Raw genomic sequence first — 26,592 nt, 5'->3', positions numbered from 1 at the left:
ATCATTAAAAAAATTTTAACAGCTTTTAAAGAAACTATTTTAACAATCAGTTTAGTTAATCATACAACCCAGATCAACCCAATCAAAAAACTAACAAAATTATTTTGACCGGAGTTGACATAAATACACTGAATGACATAAAACTGCTAAGTATTCTGTAATAGAGGCATATATAATCAATATTCAATACTTGGGTTCAAATAATCCCACTTTCTTTAGAAAAATTAATTTATTTTTCCACTGTAAAACATTACAAGTAAGTTTTTGTGTTCAAAAAAATCAATTAAAGATAACGATTTGCCCAAATGATGCAGATCCATTGGTTAAGAGATTTTTAAACACGTCTGTTTAAAAGCCATGCGTAGTTTTGCTATATAAAAATTTAATAAACAATTTAAACAATTTTTTCTTTTTTGTGTGAATATTTGCTTAAAAAAAGTTAAAAAAAATGAAAACCTTTATCTTTTATCCTTCTAATAACCTTTTCCTCCATACCCATAACCTTTATTGTACAAGCTTACACCATATCCCCCATATCCACCATATCCGTATCCCGTATCTGCGAAAATTTAGAAAGAAAAAAAAAATTAAGAAATCTAAATTTAAAATGACAGATAAAAAAGAAGTTTAAAATACAATTCTTACTGTATGAATTGTAATTGGGATCTGCTTTTGCTTTCATCGATTCATCGCGGTAATAGCCTTTTCCGTACCCATATCCTTTGTTATATAATCCACTGCCGTATCCGCCATACCCGCCATATCCGCCGTATCCGCCGTATCCGCTATATCTACCATATCCATAGCCTATGGGATCTTCTTTGGTTGTTTTAATTGATTCATCGCGGTAGTAGCCTTTTCCGTATCCATACCCTTTGTTATATAATCCACTACCATATCCACCATATCCACCATATCCACCAAATCCACCGTATCCGCCATACCCATTATATCCACCATATCCTTTATCTACAAAAGATTGGCAAAAATATATTAAAATATATGTTAAATGAAATCTAAAAAGTCATAAAGAAGTAATAAAGGAAGTGCAAAATGGCAAATGTTATTTATGGGAAATTAATGTTGATATTTACAGTATGAATTATAGATCGGATCTTCTTTTGTTTTTATCAATTCATCGCTGTAGTAGCCTTTTCCATATCCATATCCTCCACCATATCCACCATATCCTCCGCCGTATCCGCTGTATCCTCTGCCGTATCCACCGTATCCTCCGCCGTAACCGCCATATCCTCCGCCATATCCTCCGCCATATCCCTTTTCTGTAAGATTCGTTATAGTTGAAAATAATAAAAAGTTCCTATTGTGCACAGGTTTCTTAACATCGACTAAAAGAACTCTGACAAAAAGATATAAATTGAGATAAGAAATTTAGCAGCTTAAGCTATTGAAGTTCTTACTGTATGGGTAGAAATTTGGATCTTCTTGCGTAGATTTCACTGATTCATCTTTGTAGTAACCTTTTCCATATCCATAATTACCACCATATCCGCGATACCCACCGTATCCGCCGTATCCGCCGTATCCGCCGTATCCGCCGTATCCATATCCTTTTCCTAAGTAAATTTGTTTAAAAAAAAAGTTGAACATTTTAAAGGATATTAACAGATTTCAATCGAAGGTTCAAAATGATTACCTCATTAAACAGTTACGTTTTGAAACACTTACCATAAGCATAAATCGAAGGATCGCTGTTCTTTGCACATTTAACGTAGACAGACAAGTAAAGGAGAACTATCGAAAGAAGAATGTTCGATAGATGCATGTTGTATGCGTTCCTAAATAATGAAGAGTCTAAATGAAAAAGTGTAAATAATATTCAAGTTTAATAAGTTCTTTTATTGCAGCTAAAAGTGACCGTACTTTTTGATGCTGGCAGTATTAATATCCAACGAAGCAAGCTTTGTAATCAATTTCTCCACAGCACCTTTTTATACTGATCTTTATTTCCTCGTGAGTCATAGAAATTCCTCGTATGAAACGCATAGACACGCTCCAATGCGGAACTAAATGCCAAAAATGTTTTAAAGTAACTTTTATGCCTTTTTGTGGCTCTAAAGTACAATAAAAAACGGTTTAGAGAGAACCCGAGTGAGTAATAAATGGAGCTTAAAAAATACTTTGAACCTGTAGCCTTCTTTAATTGCTTTTAAAGTGGAATTTAATTTCACATATTATTTAAATTTGATGGCAAACTCTAGCTTTGTTTATGACTTTTAATGAGAAAAGATATCATTTGGTACCATTTATGCTTTATTTTTATACTTTTCAGAGCTTGTAGTATTAAGCACAGAGTAAAATATCTCGTTTGTATTGTTTAAAACTGGAAATGGACTTCTGTAATTTATTATAGTATTTTAAAGCATAAAAATAAAAAAAAAATCCAAAAAAAATATCCAATAAATTTAAAAAAAAAAAATCAAACTAAATAGTCAAAAACATTTTTTTAAATATTATTAAGGGCGCCATTCAACACCTTGCTGTTTTAAAATTTAATCGCTGCGACTATGAAAACCATATCCATTTGTATGATAGTTTTATTAGAACTAACAATACCCACATGTGTTGGAAAAAAGGCGAATATTTGCGTTTTGTTGACATTTTAATTCTCTTCAAGCTTAAGTTAAAGTACTTTGCGTTGGTCAGAAAATAAATTGGAAATTTCTATCATTTTGAACGACATTTTTTCATAATCTACATACTTGGACTGCAAAATATTGGGACATGCTTTAAAGTTTTATATAAAAAAGTGTTGGCAGAATCTTATGTGTTAAAAGTTTTTTGTGTTAAAACGTGTTAAAAGAGTTTTTGAAAATGATAACATGCGACAACTAAAAATCCGGAAAAACTTTGTAGCTTTAATATGTTTTACAATGTTTCGTAGTTTCATGATTTTACCAATTATATTACAAATTTAATCCTCTACAATATATCGGAGCTTTATTATTTCAGAACTTAATTAAATCTCTAAAAGCTTGATTAATCAAGAGGCACTCCGAAAACGAGTGAACACTTTTTTGGATTTGCAACCAAAAGATGGGCCGATTCCGATTCCGATTCTCCCGACTCCAACGATTCTCAAGAAATCGTAAGAATCGCGATTCTCTACCTTTTTTTAACGATTCCGATTCTTTTTAAAATGACTTTTGAACGACTTCACTTCTTTTATTAACACTCCCTTGATATTTGAAATAAAATATTTGAAAGATATTTGAAGATAATTGAAATAAAATATTCACTGTTTGCCGTTGTGACTTTTTTTTTGTTTAATTTACTTTAAATTTTCACTATTGCGTTTTATATCATTGTTGAAGTTAAGTAAACTGTGAAGGAAAACCTTAACAAAAGTAAGCGCTGCAAATACGCAAAATACTGCCACAAAATTTCAATTGATATTTAAACCGGTGATAAACACTATTATAATAATTTTATTTGCTTGTTTTATTATAACTATTATTGTTTATATTATTATCTTTTATTATTACAAATGCTGTTTTTATTTCAGAATGTTGTATCATTATCATGCCAAAACGTAAGAAAAGCAAGGTATGGGACTATTTTGCGATCGATTTAAATGACATTAACTCGAAATATGCAGCTTTTGCAAAACAGTTATATCCAGGGGTGGTGGGAGAATTTTTCAGTCATGCACAGCATCGAACATGCTAAAGCATTTAAATACTTTTCATAAATCTGATATCAAAAATCAGAAACAGGGTAAAGCTAGTATTATCGATTTTGATATATGCGCGGATAGCTCTACTGCAGGACCATCTTCTAAATCCATTCCTAACCCTGCTTGTGATACTCCGACGACCATGGCAAGGGAACCTAGATCTACTACACTCACATCCGTATTCACAAGTCTCGGGCCTAAGTCTGAGGATGCGGAGATTAATACTAGAAGCTCTTCTTCTACACTTAGTTCTGTAAAAATGAAGCCTAGATCTTCTTTTCCTAAACAACAGAAAATACACCAAGTGTTTCCAAAGACCAGGCCTTTCACATCTACTGATCCGAAGTCAATAAAAATTACAAGGCTTATTGCAGAAATAATATGCACAGATAACCAACCTGTTAGTATAGTAGAAAATCCTGGTTTCAAAAGGTTACTGCAGCTTTTGGAGCCAAGATATACAATACCAAGCAGAAAACATTTCTCGACTATTAAATTCCTAATATTTATCAGAAGGTATCAAATAAAATTCGTTTCTTGGCAAACAAAGCTGATCATGTTAGTATAACTACTAATGCTGATTACATGAGCCTAACAGCACATTTCCTCACAGAAGATATGAAACAAATTCACATTTGTCTTGACGTGTTACTTTTTCCTTACGAGTCTCACACTGCAAATAATCTTGTTAAATTTATGAATGAATCACTTGAGCGTTGAGGACTACTTGAAAAACTCAACGTAGTAGTAAGAGATAATGCCAGAAATATTGCCTCTGCTATGTAAGTAGGGAAGTTTTCAAGCATTCCTTATCTTGTCCCATACACTTCATTTGGTTGTAAAAGATGGCTGTCCTGACAATAAACGCATTTCTTTACTAACTGCTGCATGTAGAAGAAAAGTAGGACAATTTAAACATTCGGTTAAATCGTACAAACATTTGAGAAAATCTCCGGAGATTTTGCGACTTCCTAAACACAGCATCATTCAAGATGAGCCAAATAGATGGAATAGCACCTTCCACATGCTAAACCGTTTAATTGAACAAAAAGATGCGATTCTGTTAGTAACGCCACATTTCCCAAAAGCTGCTCGACAAAACAAAGAGTTGTCAACCGAAGAATTGGACAATTGGGTTTTTCTCGTTACTGCTTTAAAAGTTTTTTGAAGACGTCACGCTTACTGTAAGTTCATTAAAAGTAACCACATCAGAAATTATCCCAATAATAAATACAGTTAACATGTCACTTGATCGCATCAAGGACTACGGAAATTTCAAAGAATCTCTGTGTGAATCTTTGCATAGTCGTTAAGGTGACTGCGAGAACAAATATATATATGCTTTTGCAACAATACTAGATCCCAGATTTAAAAACAAGATTTTTAGGAGTAGGATGATGGCTGAGAAAGCTGTTACTTTATTGATCGGTGAGTTGAATGCACTAGAAATAGACGAAGGTCTTGAAACTAAAATTGCTGAACGAACCACACCTGCTCCAGGTGCTGTCTGGTCATTATATAACCAAATAATTAACACAAATTCTGTGGTAAGTATTGTATTTACTTCTATATTATTATTTTACTTTAGATATTGCAAAATATTTGACTATATTTCTCCGCGAAGCAACCTTGTTCGTCAAGGTCCGTGTTTCGGATTTAAAGAATTGAGAGAGGGCTATTACCACAATTAAGAACACAAAATAATTTTTAAAAAAATGAGTAGCCTCCTCAACTGAAGTGGCCCCCTCGGCCTTGGGTAGGTAAAAAAAATGTAAAAATTAATTTTTTTTTTTAATATTTTAGATACATACTGCGTATTGTCAGACGAAGTAGCAGTATACTTGAAAGAACCTCTACTCGCAAGTCACGAAGACGTGTTTAATTACTGGAGGAAATCCAAATTTCTTAATATGAGAAAACTAGCACAGAAATATTTAGGGACGCCTCTAAATACAGTGTTTTCGGAGCGGTTACTTAGTACTGCGGTTACTTAGTACCCTTATTTTGTAAAAAAAAAACCCTCATTTTCGAGGTCAATTTAAAAAAAAAAAAAAGTTTTCAATAAAAAGGAGTGGGGAGGGCGTGCTCCATAGAGCCTCGGTGTTATTAATGTTCAATATTTATTGTTTACTTTTAGGGAGTATGACAAGTATATAAATTTTATTTAAAATTTAAATAATCGCTTACATGATAAAGTTAATAACATTAAAAAAATTTAATAACTTTATTATTATCGTTTGCCTGCAAAAAAACGCTTAAAAATCTAAACTGGAAAATTAACACAAGCCTGGGTAAAAGAGAAGTTCATGAACTTTAAAGATTTTTTGATGGCGTAAAAAAAAAAAAAAAAAGGCCAATCATTAAAAAATTTTTTACGTCACAAAAAGTTATGACGGAAAAGTCAAACGTATTTACGTTAATGTAAAGTTGTAAATAAAGAAAATGGTTCAGTGACTCTAACTCTTTCTGGACAATTTGGTGGACAAAAATGTTTTTTTTTTTTTTTTTTTCGATTTTTGGAGTTTTTTATAGTAGATAGCCTATCTACGATAAGATAAAAAAATTGCTGATTTTTCAAACAGTTTACATTCCATTAAGGAGCTAACTTTTTTCTTGATTTAAAAGAAACGATATCTTGAAAATAATTACAGCTTGAACCATTATTCTTAGTTAGTTAATTATTAAAATAATTAACCGGGAAGCCCGCTTTCCATATAAACAGGCCCTAAATTTTTTATTTCGAAATAAGGATTGTTCTAATCGGTCTCTTATCGTTAATGTTTTCAGTTTTTAATGAAAATCTTATACTGACTAATTTATTTATTTATATAGAATTCTTTTAAAAAGTATTTTTTTGTCAAGTCATAAAATTATTTTACGTATTCTGTGTAACTGTGTAACAAGTAATATTACCGAATATATATATTTAACCGAATATATATATTTAACCGAATATATATATTTGCATAACGCATATGCAAATTTAATCTTATACCTTTGAGCTATTAAAACAAAAACAAAAAACATTCTGCGAACATTTGCGAACTAATATTATTTATTCTATTTTATAGAATGACTCCTTCAATTTCCCGGATGACTTTTTTTTTGATATATGGGTACGAACCTTGAAAATTTCAAAGTTTGATGCGTCGATGGGATATGTTCTTGAAGAAATATTGGAAAGTCTGAAGCCGCTTTAAAGTGTATAAAAAATAGAATTAGAAGTTTTTATCAAACATTTGAGAGGAAATGGACAGAAATATGGAGACATCACCAGCGTTTTCTGGACACCTATTCTTTTTGGATAAGTAAAAGTATTGCATTTACTGATCCTATATTTCAAAATGTACCACATACTTCCCAGCAGAATAGTATAATAAAGTCTTTTAGTGCTTATGGTTCTAAAGCTCTAAAGTACAAATTGCAAAATCTCCTGGAGCCAAGTAGCCCAGAGCCAAGTATGGCCAATGAAATGAAGCTAAGGAAACAAGGTAAAGGAGATTCAGCTTCAATTGTTAAAGAACTTTCGGTTGCATATAAAAAACCTCTATTTTTAATGTACGAGTACTTGTTCCGCCGACAATAACGCTGGTTGCTTTAGCAATTACTCCCATGTCTTTTTTAAAACTAGGTACAATTTTAAAAAAGACATGGGAGTCATTGCTAAAGCAACCAGCATTATTGTCGGCGGAACAAGTACTCGTACTAAAAGTGGATACTAATCTCTCCACTCAACAGTTCCAACGAATTCTTGATCTGGGAGCTTAAATTCCAATCTATATCCCTCTTACCATAAAGTTAAAGAAGCCAAAAGAAAAGAAATAAACGAACAATATCTTTCCTTAGGATTCTCACCTCTTTATACATAGAATAGAATTTTTGAATGCGTTCTTTACATTTCGCGAGGTTAGAATTATTTTGTTTTATCTCCAAGTTTAAATGTTGGGAGAAAGTTTTTGATTTTTTCTAAAAGTAAAAATTGTTTAAAGTTTTAGGTTTTGTTTTTAAAAAATATTAACTTTTGCTTTAAATAATTTATGTTTAACCAAATCATTTAGAAAAAAATTATAAAATAATGTGTATTTTAAAAGTTATTATTACTAACTAAAATTAATAACTCATTTTCTCCCAACTTAAAATTGGAGATCGAACAAAATAATTCTAACCTCGCTATTTCATATCGCTTAGAAATTAAAACAAGGTAAGCAAGTGGAAATGAAAATAAGAAAAGCTGGTATGAAAAAAAAGAAAAGAAAGAAGTTCGGGAAAGTTTTAAAGGTGAATTGGGTCTTTGATTGATGCACCCAAACAGCAAACTGGTAATACCAATGAAGGAACCTGTACTCGTAAACTTTTCAGAAATGCCGCGAAGTCGATTGAGATAGCAGGAGTGCGCTTAGAATTAATAAAGCGCTAAGGAATTACTCTAGAAATGCATAAACTTGGATCGTAAAATCAAATCGGATAAATTCGAAACGTACGCAAGAGATACCCGGGACTTATGCATTGAACAATATTGATGGTATCCTATGTCTGTTACCCATCATAAAGTTTTATTTCATGACAGAGCCATTACGGAAATGTACATTCTTCCAATTCTGTGTTCCGAGTGAATTTTTAATTTATGTTAAATTATGCGTATCCGCCATGTTGGTTCATAAACAAATTGTAACACTGAGCGTATTCAATCTTTGTCTTGAGTACGGCAGAGAGCGATTATTATAAAAACCTTTCAAACCAAAGTAAAACTAGATATAGAAAGATCTCAAAAATTGATAATATTGACCCATATACGTTGAAAAAGACAAATTTTCTCTCCGATCCAGAATTCTATCCTAAAATCTCCCATACTGATATTGTTACATATTTATTGTTTACACCAACCCCTGCCACCAAAGAAGAACTTAAATGCTTTAAAAGTTTAGAATCGTATAAATATTTTAACTATATAAAGACAATATCAAAGTAAACAAAATTCCAAATGAGACTAGAAAGAGGACATTTTTCAGTTGTGCAGGCTATTATACGTGTACAAAAATATCCTATAAATAGTTTTTATATGAATAAGAATGAATATATTAATATTAACTAACCAGAAGCAAAATGATCAGAACAAACTCTGTAGTGACCGGCACTTGTATCGATACCTTTACGTTTTATAACAGCAAACCATTTTGCTCTTCGTTCTGTTGACAACAATTCCGTATCTTTATCGTGGTGATTAATAACCTTTGGAATTCTATAAAACGACTTCTTGCAGTTTTCAGAACGATTACTGCAATTAAAAATGCAGCAGAAGACCATATTTGAAGATATAAAGAGTTTATGAGTTATTCAAATAAAACCTTTTCTGAAAGAACTTTATACAACACTTTAGTTTTGTTGTTAATAATTTTCGAGTTGAAACTTATACTAAAAGGAAATAGTAGCTAGGAAAATGGCTAACTGATAAGTTTTGATATAGTTAACTTAGAGAACCGCATTTGAATAAAGTTGAGCTAAAGTTGTTTTTGAACCAACATGGCAGACAAATGTATTTTGATTTTCGTGACGTCATCTCGGAACACAGAATAGGACAATATTCTGCAGAATCCCAAGAGGCTTGAAACAAACACAACAGGCAGTTTAGGGATTATTTTGCACAAATACGGATTTGTTAAACAGACTGCTAATTGCTTCAGATTTGATTATTGCAGGTTTGAAAGCATGCCCAAAAACTAAGCATATTAATGAATCCAGAACTGTTAAATTTATTAGAAAGTGATTGCTTTAGAAAGTGACAATTCTTTGTACATATCTGAGGATTCACTAGGTGAATATATTATTGCCAGTGATACAAAATAATTGAGTAATCTATTTTTGCCTCTTTTAAAATGTGTTTTTTTTATTTAATTGTAAAATCTAAATTTAAATGTCTCTTTCATAAAAATTCTTTTAATATTGAAATTAAAATCTAAAACCTTTAAGTTCATTAAGTTTGCTCTATTTTATAAATTTCAAAAATTGTTATGTATGCTTATTTTATTTTTATTATCTTCTATTTTTATGATTACTATACCTATAATTACACTTTAAATAAGCAAAGTTTATAGTCTATATTCGCGTTTAGAACTTTTTCCTTTTAGATTGTTAAAATGACACACTGTGCGGTCTACCGCTTCCAGGTTTTCTCTTAAAATCGCCATATTTTCATAACATATTGATCCAACGAAAAACAGATCTTTCGTTGTATCTCGTCACATATGAGCTTGTCAGATAAAAGTGTTGTCAGATAAAACTTGTCAGATAAAACTTGTATAACTCGTTTTTAATCTCATCGAACGTCAAATGAAACAACCAAAATAATTTTGATTACAATTTTGTTTTTTATTAAAATTTTGAAAAATCACATTTTCAACAAAAAAAAAGTTTAACATTACTTAAAAAATATGAACGATGCACAACTAATTAAAATGGCGGACAAATTTTATTTGCCACCTAACGCAGTACTTAAATTGATTTTTATTTCGAATAATTCCACATAATGGCGGAATTATTCAAAAATAAAAATCAAGCATTTCATCTTAAAACAATAATGATGTGCAACTAAGGAAGTAGAGGTCAGTAATTATAAGGCACAAGAGACGCTGTTACTACTTATTTCAACAACTTTTGATGGTTTATGGATTTGAGGTTTATGTCTTGAAAAACCTTTTTTCAAAGGATGACCAAGTTTTACGAATACTAAATATCAATATTAAGATTGAAAAAGAATAAACGGACGAAATCCTTATGTGGCGGAAACGTACACCCTTACATCGTTTTCATCGGTAATCACACCTTGGAATTAATAGTATGTGTGAACTTGTTCACTGACGCATAAATACTTTTTTCTGTATCGCAAAATACGTAAATTCTAATTGAATTTGTATAATTGGTGTACGTTTTTTAAACAATAATTATAATTATAATAATTACTAGATGAAGGAAAAACAAAGAAACGAAATGATGTTGTGGTGTGACCTAAGTCCTATGCTGTCAGAAAGTCGTATTATAAAAAATGATAAACTTTGCATCTTGTTAAATAAATATTTGGGGAAAATAATTTTGCTTTTTTAACTTTGACACCTTGTTAAACTAACAAAACTATTTTTCTCAAATATTTATTTTGGTATTTCACACCATGGTAAAAAGTTTTTCTACAAAAAAACTCTGCATCACCTTTTTTTAACAGTAACAAGAAAGATGCAGAACTCATTTTTAGAATTAAGTGATTATAGGTAATGAAATGGCTTCTTTGATCGAACTTATTTATTTACGAATATGTAATATTATTGTTAAATGAATTATACAATGGAACGCTTTTTGATTATTTGGCATAATTTTTATGGTTTTATGCTACTGTAACGAGCAGAATGAAGCAACCCAAATACAAAAGTGGTTTATTTTTGTAACGTGTTATTGCATGTTACAAAATAATGAACCTAGCAAAATAATAATAGATAACACTGTTGGTGATACCACCTATATTTAGGTTTGATGATCGATGTTATGAAATCGTCGGATATTCGCTGACAAAGACTTTTGCGTAGCAAAAGCACCAATATTTTCTGGTCAAATGTTTTAAGAAACAACTTTCAGTGATTTTTTTTACAAAATACATTTTTTTTACTTTTTAAACACTGCCTGGTGTTAAATTTTGCGGATTACGGAAATGTTCTTCACTTTCCTTTTTATGGGCATGAAAGTTTATGCAATGAAATTTTTACGGGTATGGAAGTTTTATGGGTATGGAAGTTTGGAACTGCAAAGCTCGAGATATTTTCCAATCACAGTTACAAAGCATTTCAAAGTAAGAGGCTTTGAGTTGAAGTTAAAGACTTTCCCAAGCAAAAAGTTTCCGCTTTGTGCAGATTTTTAGCTAAACTTTTGGAGATCATAAAATGCTTTAATAGCGGTAAACACGGTTTCAGCCAGTCATCTCCTAGCATTTTAGCTTGAGCACACAATTCTTGGGGTTATTTATTTTTATTAGAATCGGTTACCAAATATTTAATTATATCCAGAATTTCGCTCAAGATTACCAAGAAAACCTGGTTTTGGTATGAGCATAAGAAACGTAAAGAAAGTAAAGTTTTTGTTACTAATATGTTTTTACTTGCAAATTAATCTATTAAAAAAGCAATAAAATTCTTTTTAAAAAATATTGACGGCGCAAAGCATTACTTTTGAGCGATAATAATCGAGTGTAATCCTTAAAATTCTCTTTCGGCACATTTTTCCCGTAAAAAACTTCAGTCGCAACCAGCAAACTGTATCTTATTTTATATTTTCTTGAAGAAAACAACTAATGCTAAAGTTTGTGTCAAGATATTCAGTTTTAAGTTAATGAAACAAGGAAATCACCGACTGGGACGGTAAATATTTTTATCTGTAAAAAAAACCATGGTTCGTTAAATTATCTTCGATTACCATGCAACAACGCAGCTCAACGTTATTTTAAATTTATTTTTAAAGAAAATTTTCTTTGCTAATTTTAGGTACTTAATATTTGAATTCATAAAATTTAATACCTCTTTTAATTTCTTATTAACCTGTTCCTATTAGCCAGTCAAAATTTATGAACTGAATAATTTTCTTCGTTTCTAATTTAATGAAAACGACGCTTATTACAGTTTTATGACATTCCAAAAAATTGACGATAATTGCTTCGGAATTTTCGATCTTTTATGATAATTTTCTTTCACATTTTGATTGAAACGCATGAGAATCTGGCGCATCTGTTTTTCTTCGTAATTGCAAAGTAATTTACAATTTTCAACAGGTTCCATTGATCTCAAATAGTGAGAAACGTCAACGCGATCGGCAAAAGCAGAAATGTTACCACGCGCTGTAATATGAAAGATATTTTTCTCAAATTATATGTTGTTTATTTTCTTCTCGCTCTACGAATAAAGCAAGGTATGTTGGCTTTTATATACTTCTATCTTCAACAACTTTGATCAACTTTTTTATCGGAAACGTTTTTAATGAGTGAAAGTATGTTTATGAATACATTTTTCTGAATAAAGTTGAGCACGTGCGCTACATTTTGAACTCGTTTTTCAAGAAATTGTGCAATTTTCAATGAGTTTATTGAAGAATGGCCTGAATTTTAAGTCTCATATAGTGGTAACTGGAATGTTTAATGCATTTTGGTGCAAAAATGAGAAAAAATTAAAATCTATAGAAGTAGAAAGTTTCCACTTCGTAAGTTATTATTTGCTAATTTTTATCAAACTTCAAGTGTGCTAATTTAGTAAAGAGAAGTGTTCTTAATACGCTGGCTAAATTGGGTTTTTCCAAGTGAACTCAATTCGTCGTTTAGCCTAAAAAGATTTAATGCAACTTTACACGGCGGTTTAAATTCAACTCATATTTTCATTTCTATCATTTTAATCAGCAAACTTTTCTTTGCATTTATAAAATATAACCAAAAATTTTTTTAACAGTTTTAATTAAAAATGAGTCTAGTTTACTAAAATTAAATAACTTGTTTTAACAAAGTAAAAAAACTCAAAATCTATATTTTAATTTGCTATGTTATATGCATTTATTTGCTTGTTTTTAAAGTAGACGCATGACTTATCGCTTCTTCATCAGTATAATAAATTTTTTTTATCTTCTTATAACTAAAAAAAGGTGTTTGTGGATAACGTTATAAATTGCTTGTGTCTAATTTATAGATATTAAATCGGGTCTGAAGTAACTAAGCTTTTGGAGTAACCGAGGCGTTCCGAGGGGGAACTTTCCGTAAGTAGTTTTACTTTTATCCTCGAAGTTCAGGAGTAATTTGCTTGACTTGATCTCTCAAATCGTTTTCTGTAAGCAAGCTGTCAAGCTTCTGTGTTATTTTTGTTGTTCTTTATTTATTTGTTTGTTCCTTTCTTTACTGTTTATTTGTGCCGAAGCGTTAGAACCTTATTTTCTTCAAACTTTCAGCGCTCGTAATCGTTAAGGCTTCGTGTATAAAACGAAAGCATTTCGTACGTTAGCTTCATATAATGTGCGAAAAATAAGTAAAGAGGGGGTGTAAAGTTTAGAACATGCTTTTTTTGAGTGTTAAGTTTGCAAGACATTTGACAGCTCAGAATTAGCGAAAATAAAGATTTGGGAGATCAAATTTGTGTTCCGATTTTACACCCCTGAAATTCTGTTGGGTAAATGCAAAACTGCTTTACTTTGTTTATCTCTTGTTTGGTTTTTTTTTTTATACATACCTATGTACTCAAACTCTAAATGTAAAAACTCGTTTTCCGCCTTTTGTTTATTCTTTCGGTCTGGATGCGAAACCTAGCAACTGAAATTTATGAGTCTACACAAACCGAATAAATCTGCTTTTATAATTGCTAAAAGTACACGCATTTACATTATATGTTATAAAAATTTTAAAAAGATATATAGAATGTATAATATTATAAAACTAAAAATGCACCAATTTTTTCTAAATTTTTGAATAGAAAGAGAAAATTTTTAAGTTGTTAAGGTATTATCTTCGTATCTCTTTTCGAGGAGGGGGGGGTATTTATCATTTAATTGAAAGTGAAAAAATAGCTCGTTATCTCTCACTGGATCAAAAGCATCCATATATTTATGTACTTATTATAAAATAGGATTGCCACATTAACATTAACATTTTTACTTAAAACGCCCTTGTATTATTTATACTGTGGTTGTGAATTTTTATTACAGTTTCTTGCGGCATTAAGGATCTTTTCCATTTCTTTTTTTTTTTTTTTCTATTTCGTCGTTTTAAACTATTTTATTTCTTCATCTTATTATTCAGAAGGCTGCTTTAGTTGATATTTTATTTCGCCAATGCCTCTTGTTTGTTACAAATAAGGTCGATGATCAACTATCTTTAATGCTGGTTTCCGTGGCTTAAAAACGCGCTGCGTTTAAAAAAAACATCTTTTAGCTGGGTTTGGTCGCGGGAGAAACTTTTTCTTTCTTTAACGGGAATTTGGATACATTTTTACTAACTAAAAGTGAATTCTAAACATCCGAAAAATATACTTAGACTTTAAATTCAGTGTTAGAATCGTTGAAATGTCAATAGAAATACGAAAATTTGAAATGGCATTTTTGTTACTTTATTACAGGCGTGTCAAAGCATTATATTCATCATCGAGAAGTACGCACCATTCTGAGTTTACCTTCTTTATCTGACAGTAAAAAGAACAAATCCAAGGAAACCAAATCGATGCCGTCACTTTCAATTGTCATGACGTCTTCAGAGAAAAAATGCTGTCAACTGGGAAAAAAAGAAAAAATGAGCAGTGGGAACTGTGATATAAACGCGCTTATTTCTAATAAAAAGTTGACTTTGAAAGGAATTGAATTTCAGTATAAGCTGCAAAGGGAAACTGATCCCATCATATATTCTATAGACAAAGTAAATAAGAAAAATTTTAAATCGCTTAGAAAATGTAAGACTCTTGGAATGATAGAGATAGTTAAAAGGTGTTGTTTAAACCCCAATTTAAGGTGAAATCTTTTCCAGTATCAGTTTCCATAGCGATATTCTCAACCAAAATTACAATCCCGTTCTCGGGTAAATCGCACGCACTCATCGGCTTCAGTTGTACATGTTGAAGCTAAATCAATGACGTAACTTATTTTCATTACAAAAAGACTGTCCAAGTTTTTATACATTTGGTAGAATTTTGAATGAAAAACCTGGGTTCAGCAGGATTTTTACTTATTCGTGATTTATATAAATATGTGCTCATATTTTTAAAGCCTTTCTTTTTTTTTTTTTTTTTTTTTTTTTTTTTTTTTTTTTTTTGTTGCCAGTTTTTAAATTTCTAATTTTAGATAAAGATGCTGTAATATTAATATGAGAGAAAGAAAATAATGAAAAAGAATTTTGCTCGACGCTTTTTTTCAAATCTTGTTTCTTTTTAGAATTTTACAACTCTATTCTTCCCAATCTGTTGATTGATTTAGAATAATCGGAAGCTAAAATAATTGTTAAGTGAATGGAAATTAATGATATTATGATGGTTATTATAGTATTATTATGTATTGAAATATATATTTTATTAATGAATTTTATTGCTGACCTTGTTTGTATGATATAATGGAAGCTTTTTTATATATAATTAAAAATAATGTGACACTTCTATGCTAAAAAAATAATGTGACACCTCTATGCTAAAAAAGACTTCAGTGAAGCTAGGCTTGTATACGCAAACAACAGTTTTACTGACTGGGCAAAATCTTTAGCAGGCAAGTCAAAATTACATCACAGTATTGCAGAATTCACTAAATTCATTTTTAATAAGACACTAATAGAGAAAGGTTACAGATACTCACTGTCACCATAATATTGTAGGCTTGTCCACCTCTGGTAAATTGAAATATACCATCTTTAATGTTACTTACTCTGATGTTTTTCCACAGTATAAAGGACAAAATTATAAATCTAACAGTTGAGGAAAAAATGACAAAATTTAGAAAATTTCAAAGGTATAACTGCATTTTTAGACTGACAAGGGCTCCCAATTAACAAATAAAACTTTATACATGTGTGTATGTATGTATGTATGGATGGATGGATGGATGTTTGCATTTTTGTTTATCAAATTGCTTAGGCTGCAAATTAACTACTCCGCTTATGATCCAAAATCATGTTTTGATGTCCTGGTTAAGCTGGATTGTAGATTAAGCCATCGATATGTGTATATATAAGGATATTGACCTCAACAGTAAGATAATACCCCTTTCTTCAGACCGGTAATGTTTAACCAGCAAAAAAGAAAATATTGCTATTTATAGAATTAGCACCCCTAACTTTTAATTTGAGCTTGGTATATGATGTGGCGACAACTGATTATCACTTCAGCTTTGGCGCAGTTTAATTAAACGAAAATGTCGACTACCTTGTAAAGATTAAGCTTTTTCCTCACTGTTAGAGATTTTTAAATAACTCAAATTCTTTAAGTGATATTTTCTGAACAGTTTTACTATGAGACGAACACACTTACATGAAACATCTATTTAAGGTAATTAAAGGCTTCTATGTGGTGGAATTGAACCATCTTTCAAACACCATTTCATACTATGTTCAATATAACGATAAACACATATCACGTTAATCTTAGTATTTTATTATAACAATGCAATTTCTTAAATCGATAACATGATAATTTAAATTTTTACAATGAAGAACATTTGAACATTTTTTTATTATTGGGGCCCAAGTTTCCGTTGGTTTTTGTTAAAAGCGCACTTGTTATAGATTTTTTAGATACATTACAAACAACGACATTTAAAAATGGGTTTCTACTCTACCCACATTTTTTTCCGACTTGACCTACTTTCCGAAAAGATGTAAATACTTCCTTGTTTACAAACCTGAGATAATAGGTGTACCCTTGCGACCATCGCTAAATAGCGGCTCCGTCCTTTTCTTGTATGCTAGACAATTTAAATCACTTTTAAATATTTTGTAAATTGAATTTTTTGAAGCTGAACGCTCAACGGGCTATCACTGTGCGAATGCTCGTTTTTGTACGTGCAACCCGTGTTTGACCAGGTGACTGTTATAAGCCGATAGTAGATTTGTTCTAGAACATTTTTGCACCATCGTTGGGCTTTGTGAAAACCAACTGAATCATTTAAATCATTAAAAATCTCTGATGGTGTGTCACCTTTTTTGGTTGATACCTTTCATTATTTAAAATCTAACAAAACAAATATTTGCTAAAATTGAAAATAAGTTTTTTTATAGAAAATAAAAAGTGAATCTTTTTTAAAAAGACTTAATCAACATTACAAAAATTGAGAGATTGCTAAAAATTTTAAAAAAGCACCATTCTTTTTATCTTAAAGATTCACAAGATTTAGAAAGGTTATATACGCATAATTCTAAAAGTATCCTTCTATCGCGTGACTGTACAGAATGGAATTTATTTCTTTCATCGCAACTTTAAAACATTTTTGCTCAATTTTCCGCAAAATAACAAGATTTGAATAAAACTTGAAAAAACATTTTAGCCAACGTTTTCCAAAATGTTTTTCACTAAAGTCGATAAAAAAACATTGTATAAGCTATTTTCACATTCTTTTACTAAGCTCGTACTTTTCAACGTCGGAGAGTTCATTTATTAAACATAGCATCAACGTCGGAGAGTTTATTTATTAAAGCATCAGTCTGTTAAAACTTTAAATAAACGAAATTTGAAGCTTCAAGATTTTTAACAATGAAACTGAAACCGATACATTCCATTTTTTGAACTTTTTTTATTTAGATAAAGAACTTAGGTAAGTTGGCCTTTCCTTACAAAATTTCAAAATTTGTTAAGGAGAATTTTATGAGATAAAAAGATGTTTAATTTACACGAGCTAAAGTAAATATTTGATTTTAAACTCTTTTAAAAGCGCTCAACCATTTTATTATTGTTTTTTAATTTTGTTTTTACTTCAATGGAAAATTAATAAAGATACATTTTAGACGTTTATTTGAAGTTGGCTTTCGATGAGGTGGAAAATGTATATTTAATGTACAAATTCTAGAATTTATTTAAAATTGGGTTAATTTGAGTATTATCTACTCCAGATTAATTTCATTAACTACAAGATATGGCAGGAAACATGAAAAAAAGGCCGAGCTTTGCTACACTTCTTCTAAAAGCATTGTTTCCCAGGTTTTTATTTCTCGGTCACGGTTTATTATGCATTTGGATAGTTTCTAACCAAGAGCAAGATAAGAGATTTTGGTATTTGTTAATCTGTTTATTCTTGTTGGTGTTTGAAGGATTATTTAATGCAATTGTCCGACACGGAAAAGAGTTTCATTTGTAAGAACTGTTTTTAATAAAAAAATATTAAGTAAATAGAATAAATTATCTAACATATGTTGTATAACTTATAACAAATGATGTATATCATGTAATAAATAATATATAAATATAACGTATAATACATACCACAAGTAAATAACATACGATTAGGAATATATATCAAATAACTTAAAGTAAATAACATTAAATATATTTTTACTTAAAATTGCAAAATTAAAAGCAGTAGTCACTCAAGGCTTCTTTGAAAGGCATTCTTAATTGCATTCTGTTCTGTTTTAGAAGATTTTGAGAGGCAATGTTACCATTTTATCGTTAAAAAACAACTTTAAAAAATCAATGAATGTATGGTTTATTCGAATAAAACTTCTTCCATATAGGGGAGGACGGAGTAATAACGATTATGAGGTAATAAGGGCCGTATGACCTTGGATTTATTAAAAACAGGTTTTTTTCTCATTTACTTGAATCGAAAAATTTTTTAGAAGAGGTCAGTATAAGTTGCAAACGCCATAACGTCCAGGCTGTAAAAACAAATGTAATCATTCTCGTCTTTCATTAAACAAAATGTATCAAACTAAAAAGCAAAAGTATTGGCCGGTCAATCCAGTCCAGGCTGGTCATTAGAACGTAAACTTGCAATCAACGATTTGATGATAGAAACTACAGCTATTTCCACATGAACGGAGCAGAAAGTTGCTAATCAAATCCTTCTGAGTCGCCCAACAGATGAAAAAAAAAATTTGGATGTAGTTGAGTTTTCAAACCTGTTGTCTCGCCCTTGATAAAATCAACTTTAAGGTCTTCTATAAAAATGGTTAAAGTTGCGAGTTCAAAATACTTTTACGTCCGGTATCTGCTTGAAACGAAAGCAGAACAGACTAACTACTAGAACCAATCACTCTACCTTCTGAAACCTTGTTGCAATGTAAGACGTGCTTGGATTAGTTTCATATGACCTGGTCATATCGAATCGATTTCATTTGCGATAATCGAATTTTAATGTACAATTGAAATAACTGAATAGACCTGAGTTTGACTGCTCTTAAAGCCAAAGGCTTTTGATAACACTTGAGATTTTTTTTGCTTTTTCAAACTTTTAGCGAGATGTTCTTTTTAATTAGAATGATATCGGCCACTCATTTTTTGTATTTCTTTAATAGTAATGTTACTTGTATAAGAATACTATTTCTACAGATACTAAAATTGCAGCTTTCGATGGCAGCGTTAAGATATTACTAATTTTAGCCAATAAAACGAAGTTAATCGTAAAATAATTGTTATTACCCCCGTTCTCCTCAAATTAGATTTATCATTTAAGTATGTGATATATTTCAATCAATTTTACTTTTTGAAGATTGATCTACAGAAAGCTCTGATTCCCTGAGAACATTGAGTTTAAAACAGCAAATTTCAAATTACACAATTTTAAATTTGTATTCTAAAATGAGTTTTTTAAACTCTATGTTTCTGAAAAAACGGCGCCTAACCCCATTCCCACTTCTAAATGATCATTTTCGTTATAAACCTTGAGGTTCTAAATAACTTTTTGTAAAATAATTAAATATGTTGATTAATAAGATGGTATAACTATTTGCTATAAAAAGATTTTGTCCCGAGAATTCATTTACTCTAATGCAAATAAAAAGCCGATCAAATATACATTTAGTAAAACACATAGAAACGTACCAACATAGTTACAAAGATAACATCTAAACATTAAATATGTTCTTGAAAATGATAATTGTTGGTTCAGTATATTTTTTTTACAAACATTTTGTATATATGTAGTTTTGTCTGCCGCGGGGTATAAACGCGGAACGACGTGCAACAAATACAACAGTTACATGCAACTGTATGTAGCAGCTCTGTAACTGATAGTTGTGTAATACCTTTTTTAAGGTGGTGCATCCCCATTAATTTTGAAATTTTTTAGAAAAAATCATTTTTTTCTAAAAAAGGTTACATAGATATTGAAAAAGAACTGGAAAAGGACCCACAATATAATAGTGGAGGTTTTTAATTGGGCTCGTGCTTCTTTTCCTAATATAACGAACTTTTATTTTGTTTTTTGTGTTTTTCTCAAAATCTCGAACTTTTATTTTGTTTTTTGTGTTTTTCTAAATTTTAAAACGCAATATTTTCAGTTTGGGACCATATGCTGACTTGAAATTTTCAGGGTGTTTTTATTATAAATTGACTTAGGTAATGAACCAAAACTACAAATAAATATGATGTATAAGTATGTTTAAAATCTTTTTTTCTTGCTTTTTTTGTTAAAAATTTTCTTAAATATATAGAAAATTATTTTTAAAGTGTTCTATGCATTTTTAATGCATGATTTTGGTTCATAACCTCTTCGTACCTTTTAGGAACATAGTGTGAAAATGTCATAGTTAAAAGATATATAGAACTGGAGATATCTTGTTTTAAATTACAACCATATTTTAGCAATTCGTATGGAATAAGTGAGGCAAAATTTGGGCAATAAGATTTCTTGTTTAAAAAAAAAATCAACATACTTGTTTTAACTTGTGTATTGTAGTTTTAATTTTGTATTGATTATTTTAAGGAAATTTTTTAGAATGGGGGTGTACCACCTTAAACATGAATTCCGAAAGATGTCTAAATATCTATGATTTTTTCATTATGGAATATCTATGATTTTTCCATAACCAGCAGGAAAAATCTTATTAAAAACAAAGCGACAAAACTAATTACAAGTTAAAATTTACATGCCGTTTATTCCATCGAAAACAATTTTTAACCATTATCATTATGCTTTTTTTTTTTTTTTCTAAAATTGATCCATAACCAATTTCAAGAAAAAATCTCCTTTTCAAGGAAAAATCTCTTAAAACTTGCGGTTGGTTTACTTTCTTAAAGAGAATCTCATTGTGATTCATTTTTGTGAATTTTAATAATGACCCAGCTAACACAAAAAGTTCAAGAAACGTTCGTAGAACGTTAGAAACGGTCAGGCACGTTCTAAGAACGTTCTAAGAACGTTTTCAACGTTCTTTGAACGTACTTAAACGTTTTGTGTTAGCTGGGGAGTGTCCAGAAAATTATTGCGAACGATCCCTAAAAATGAAATCAGATAATTTTGATAAAATTTGGGAAAAAGAAAATTCTATATTTGAAATATCTCAAAACTCAAAAGCAAATGTTTGCAAATATTTACAGTCTTAAAGTATCTGAAAAACGCTACTTTTAACTTTGCTATAAACAATTTGATTAAATTTTATCCTTTAATTTAATGATTTTTTAAATGCGATCGGGCCTTTATGGACCAATGCTTTTTAATCTTGCTATAAGCAAAGTAATATCCTAGGTACAAAATTTTTTTGGTTGATTTAATAACAATGCATTTATATGAAAAAAGAAGGCAGTTGATAAAGTTTTAAACTCTTAAAAGTATTATTTCTGTTCTTTAGGTTCTGTCCGAGCGCCTTCCTTTACTGTATCGTGTTAATAACAACTATTTCTTTTTTGCGCGAAAGACAAATAAGATGCCTAATTAACGGTTCGTGTTCTTTTGTATTTACTGGTGATGACGTCATAACAAGGGTGAGTTGTGTGTAAATTCTTTTTCTATCATAACTTCCAAAGTCTATCAGTATGTTATATAATTTATAATAATATGATTAAAAGTCCAGCTTCCAAACCCCACAAACAGTTTAACAAAAATTTCTGAAATGCTGAAACTCAAGATTCTTTCATAAATTCACAATCAGTGGTAAAATCTCTGACACAAGAGAAATACGTCGTGTGTCATATGTCAGAGCTTTTGCCGATGAAAAATGTGGTCGTTTTCATTTCAGTCCACAGTTTCAGGAACAGACGTTCGAAATATTTTATGTCTTCTGCATGTTGAATTAACGTCCAAACATTACCTGAACAACATAAGACATCTTGCAGAGCTGATCTTTGCCGTCATTAGAATATCTTAATGTCTTAACAAAATTTTAAAACTGGTTTTAATTTTTTTTTTACATTACGTTTCTACTTTTTAAGGCTTTTGGCAAATGGCCTTATTTCAAGAGAATAACCATTATCGAGCAGACTGGCCTATTAGTTTTGATTATTGGAAGGTGGTTACTACCTTCAGGTAAAATTAGTCTTAACTTGAAATATCTCTGAACAGAATCTAAGTATTGTTTACATGATAAAATTATTTTTTAAAACAGCCACTTAGTATAAGTTTATTTTTATCACAGGTTCGATATCACGGGAGCAATTTTCTCAGATTTTGCTAATATATATCGGAACTGCTGCCGATATCGTAGAGTTCAATGAAATTTACACTAATGATGTCATACAAGATGTGGTAAAAGTTGGAGGCGCTGACAAGTTGTTACATGGCGTTATGGCGGTATGGGCTTTGGCTGTGCTACAGTTTTCTTTTACCATAATTCTTCCAGAAGAAGGTTTGAAGCATGAAGAAAAAGAAGAACCAGTGAAATTAGAAAAAATAGGTTACTTCAGTAAAATCAAAACTAACCGAGTTGCACCGATGTCTTACATGCATTATAAATCAATGCTTCGTGATGAATTTCAAGATACCAGCGAATTTGTTTCAATGCAGAAAGATCCAGTTCAGATCCAAAATGCTTTTTGTCAAAAATACAGTGATGTTTCAAAAACTTTGTCAGCAGTTATTAACAGCAACATAGAGAATGATCAATCGGTAAGTATTAATATAAAGGATAAAACAAACATTAACGAAGTAACATTTTCGCCTCGTTTTAAGCCAGAAGAGAGATACTCGAGTTCTAGCTATATTACCCAAAAAACTGTATCAATGCCGAATGGATTAAGAAATCCTCAAAATATTGGCTCTCCGCCATTTTTTAAAAGAAGCTATTCGCCTATCGCTTCCCAATCATCGCCATCGATTATGCGGTCAATTGGAACAAAAAATGAATTTAAAATTCCATATAAAATTAGCAATCTTTCATGCAGCAAATCCGATATTTTAAAATTAAATCAATCAAACAAGCATATCAAAAGTAAACGAAAAGACTCTGATCAAGAAGACAATAGCTTAGGAATTGGGAAAAACGAAATTAAAAACTGTTTCGTTAAACACATAGAATTTTTAGGAATTTTGCTGGCATTATGCATGCAAGACGGACCCTTTTTCATTTTTCGTTTTGTGTTAATTGCTCGCTATCAAGTTGTCACAGAAATGATTATTTTACTGACAGTAAAAAATGCACTTGTTATAATAGTGCAAGTTTACCGAATGATAAATTTGAACTGTACCGAACCAAAGCACGATGAAGTGGATGTCGAGGATGCATCTCATCGCGTTAGGAATGCTATTCAGCAAAACGAAAGAATGTCTTCGAAACTCTCTTTAAAACGTCAAAGGGCAGGTTTGGCTCTTACAGCTCTGGCTAGAATGCAGATGCTGAGTCGGGATAATCCAACTGCTAAGCAAAATAGAGAATCAAGTAAATGCGAAGAACAGGTACATCATGACAATACCACGTAAATGAATTTTTAAAATATCAAAAGTTCAAATTTTAAAGTAATTTTAGACCGTCTTTAATAACATATTTATCATTATATTATACATTATTATTTATGTTTTATTATATTTTTTTATTATTATCATTTTCGTTTATATTATTTTTTGCATTTATTTTATTAAAAGAAATTGTTTATATATTAAAAAGAAATATTTATTTTACAAAAGGATTTTTGTAAAAAAAATCATTTTTTTAAAGCATTTTTTCTCTTAATGACGTCACAAAAAGAAAACGGCATATGGGCTTTCGTATATTCCATTGTTAATAATTCATTTCCGTCATGATTTTTTGATCGTCTCTGTCATGATTTTTGTCTTTAATGAACCTCATGGTACTTTTCTTGATAAAAAATTTGATGTAAATTTTTCACCAGGACAAACTTCAGTTACGATTACTAACATTCGTTTAAATAAGTTAATTAAGCAAATTCATGCCTCATCTCACACTGGAACCAAATGTAGGGTAAAGTAGGGTAATTTCGGCAGGGAGATAATTTCGGCACCCCTTCAAAAAACACCTAGAAATACTTATTTATTGGAATATTCAAATCATAGTTGGGTATTGTAGCAAGATAAACAATTTTCCTAAAAATATTGCTTTAAGCTTTTATTTTTACATTACAGGTGCATTAATTTATGATTATTAGCTTTTTCTTAACATTTTTACCTATTTGAAAGTGTTAGATAAATGATATTTTCTCGAAAATTTTTACCAAAAGTTGTTACTTATTTTATTCAAAAATATAAACTGAATAAAATGTGAGCAACAATAAGATGAAAATCAAAGTATGTTACAAGATATAAAAGTTTCCCCAAGGACTGCTCTAAGGAGATATTTTCGGATTATAAATAGTTTATAATTTCGGCAGTGCCAAATTTGCCGATCTGTGCTTTCTCTGAAACCAAAATGGAAATAAGCGTTTGAAATATTATGCATAGATGTTGATTTTAGTAATTCAGATAGTAATAAGATGATAACGAGTTAGGAAAAAATTGAATTCGTTAGTGTCTCTGTGAAACTTAACAAAATGATAGTTCCCCACAATATAAATTAAATTTATGTCATATATAATAATATGTATATAATAAATTAATAATTTATTAATTATATATATATATATATATACATATTGTGTGTTAGTATCATATAATGGGTTCAAAACGTATAAAATATGGTAATTGGTCAAATGAATCATTAAAACTAGCAGTAAATGCAGTTTTAGTCGATGGTTGCTCGAAACATTCTGCTGCTAAACAGTATAAAATACCAAGGCAAACACTACATGGCTATATAAAACGAGTGTAAAAAGATGTAAAACAAATGGTATTCCAGTTTTGTAAAGAAAATGGTATTATTCACAAGTTTAATTATGCAACTAAGTCAGCAGGAAAAGATTGGTTAAGGAATTGGTTCAGGAAAAGATTGGTTTAAAATGGTTTAGGGGTTTTTTGAAACGTCATAATAAACTCTCTGTAAGAGTTGCTGAATCAACGTCATTGCATCGAGCCATTGGTTTTAATAGAATAAAAAATAATCATTTTTATGATGAACTAGAAAAAATATATTTAATGCTAATGAAATGCAGATTATTCCACTATCAAACTTATTCAATGTAGACGAATCTGGATTTTCTATATGTCATAAACCAGGAAAAGTTGTTGCCCTGAAGGGAAAACATAGTGTTGGTGGCTTAACAAGCTCCGAAAGAGGAAAAAAAATCACAACAGTTTGTTGCCAATCAGCAAGCGGATTTTTTGTCCTTCCAATGTCGATTTATCCACGTATTCGAGTGAGACCTGAATTTTTAGATAAAGCCCCAATCGGTTCTATTTCTGGTGGCAGCAAAAATGGGTGGATAACAACTGATTTGTTTGAAAAATGGTTTGATCATTTTTTACAAGCAGTCCAGCCACAGACAAGAGACCAACCAGTTCTTCTAATTTTAGATGGACATTAAAGTCATAAAAAAAATCTTAATGTTATTATAAAAGCTCGCAAGACAAATGTTATTACTTTATCTTTTCCGTCTCACTGCACGCACAAACTGCAACCACTTGATGTTTCATTTGTTAAAAGCCTCAAAATATTCTATGATCAAGAAGTTGGTACTTGGCTTCGTCACCATCCAGGTCGTCCTGTAACTGAATTAGAGGTTAGTGAATTATTTGGAATAGCTTATGGGAAAGCTGAAACTGTTCAAAATTGTCAGTCAGGGTTTAAAAAATGTGGAATATATCCGTTTGATAGAAATGTGTTTACTGAAGAAGACTTTGCTGCAGCTAAGGCTACTGATCACTCATATGTTGTATCAAAAATTTCAAAACCAAATATTACCTCTGAAATGCACCCTACTCTCGACAATGGATTAGACTCTGCTAAAGATTTAGATCATATTGATTTTGTCACAGAATGTGTAATTGCTTCTCAGAAAGGTAAATCATTTTAAAAGATGTATTAATTTTACCATCTTCCACCATTTATCTAAAACACAAATGTAATTTTTTTTAAAATCAAGCAAAATAATAACTTATCTGTT

The 26,592-nt window shown here is 30.4% G+C and overlaps 3 protein-coding genes and 1 pseudogene across 12 annotated transcripts; 3 read left to right on the top strand and 1 right to left on the bottom strand.

Moving 5' to 3' along the window:
- Positions 1-293: 293 nt before the first annotated feature.
- LOC149885632 (uncharacterized) lies at positions 294-1,786 on the bottom strand. Its single transcript, XM_090094228.1, has 6 exons — positions 1,690-1,786; positions 1,422-1,577; positions 1,095-1,283; positions 646-969; positions 457-559; positions 294-370 (listed from the first exon to the last, which is right to left on the bottom strand). Exons 1-5 carry the CDS (start codon positions 1,784-1,786, stop codon positions 474-476), a joined length of 852 nt encoding a protein of 283 aa, XP_089950354.1. The 3' UTR covers positions 294-370; positions 457-473.
- Positions 1,787-3,543: 1,757 nt separating this feature from the next.
- Positions 3,544-5,659, top strand: LOC149885631 (zinc finger BED domain-containing protein 4-like; annotated as a pseudogene). Its single transcript, XR_016454299.1, has 2 exons — positions 3,544-5,244; positions 5,501-5,659. The product of XR_016454299.1 is annotated as a zinc finger BED domain-containing protein 4-like (transcript).
- A 5,238-nt stretch (positions 5,660-10,897) lies between these two features.
- Positions 10,898-15,457, top strand: LOC145184376 (uncharacterized). 5 transcript variants are annotated; one of them, XR_016454576.1, is made up of 5 exons: positions 10,963-12,093; positions 12,501-12,637; positions 12,748-12,925; positions 13,402-13,468; positions 14,818-15,457. XR_016454576.1 is itself a non-coding variant. In XM_080060032.2 (3 exons), exons 2-3 carry the CDS (start codon positions 12,574-12,576, stop codon positions 15,204-15,206), a joined length of 453 nt encoding a protein of 150 aa, XP_079916158.2. In that variant the 5' UTR covers positions 10,963-12,093; positions 12,501-12,573; the 3' UTR covers positions 15,207-15,457. The 5 variants fall into 5 exon arrangements, 1 of the variants encoding a protein (XP_079916158.2); XR_016454575.1 differs by lacking the exon at positions 12,748-12,925; XR_016454578.1 differs by lacking the exons at positions 10,963-12,093; positions 12,501-12,637; positions 12,748-12,925 and adding an exon at positions 10,898-10,956.
- Positions 15,458-17,855: 2,398 nt separating this feature from the next.
- On the top strand, positions 17,856-24,655 carry LOC149885630 (uncharacterized). Of its 5 annotated transcripts, none has more exons than XM_090092778.1 (5): positions 17,856-17,983; positions 18,279-18,519; positions 21,957-22,089; positions 22,537-22,630; positions 22,740-24,591. In XM_090092778.1, exons 2-5 carry the CDS (start codon positions 18,302-18,304, stop codon positions 24,017-24,019), a joined length of 1,725 nt encoding a protein of 574 aa, XP_089948904.1. In that variant the 5' UTR covers positions 17,856-17,983; positions 18,279-18,301; the 3' UTR covers positions 24,020-24,591. The 5 variants fall into 5 exon arrangements, with proteins under 5 accessions (XP_089948904.1, XP_089948901.1, XP_089948906.1 ...); XM_090092775.1 differs by having other exon boundaries at positions 17,883-17,983; positions 18,174-18,519; positions 22,740-24,588; XM_090092777.1 differs by lacking the exon at positions 17,856-17,983 and adding an exon at positions 17,991-18,069.
- The last annotated feature ends 1,937 nt before the right edge of the window (positions 24,656-26,592 follow it).

The sequence above is a fragment of the Hydra viridissima genome, unplaced genomic scaffold, assembly GCF_058129835.1.
Source record: "Hydra viridissima isolate aposymbiotic clone 2 unplaced genomic scaffold, HvirCarnegie_v1 scaffold_7, whole genome shotgun sequence".
In the NCBI taxonomy this organism is placed as follows: domain Eukaryota; kingdom Metazoa; phylum Cnidaria; class Hydrozoa; order Anthoathecata; family Hydridae; genus Hydra; species Hydra viridissima.
Note: the sequence above shows the minus strand (reverse complement) of the source record. Positions and strands in the feature narration are given on the sequence as shown.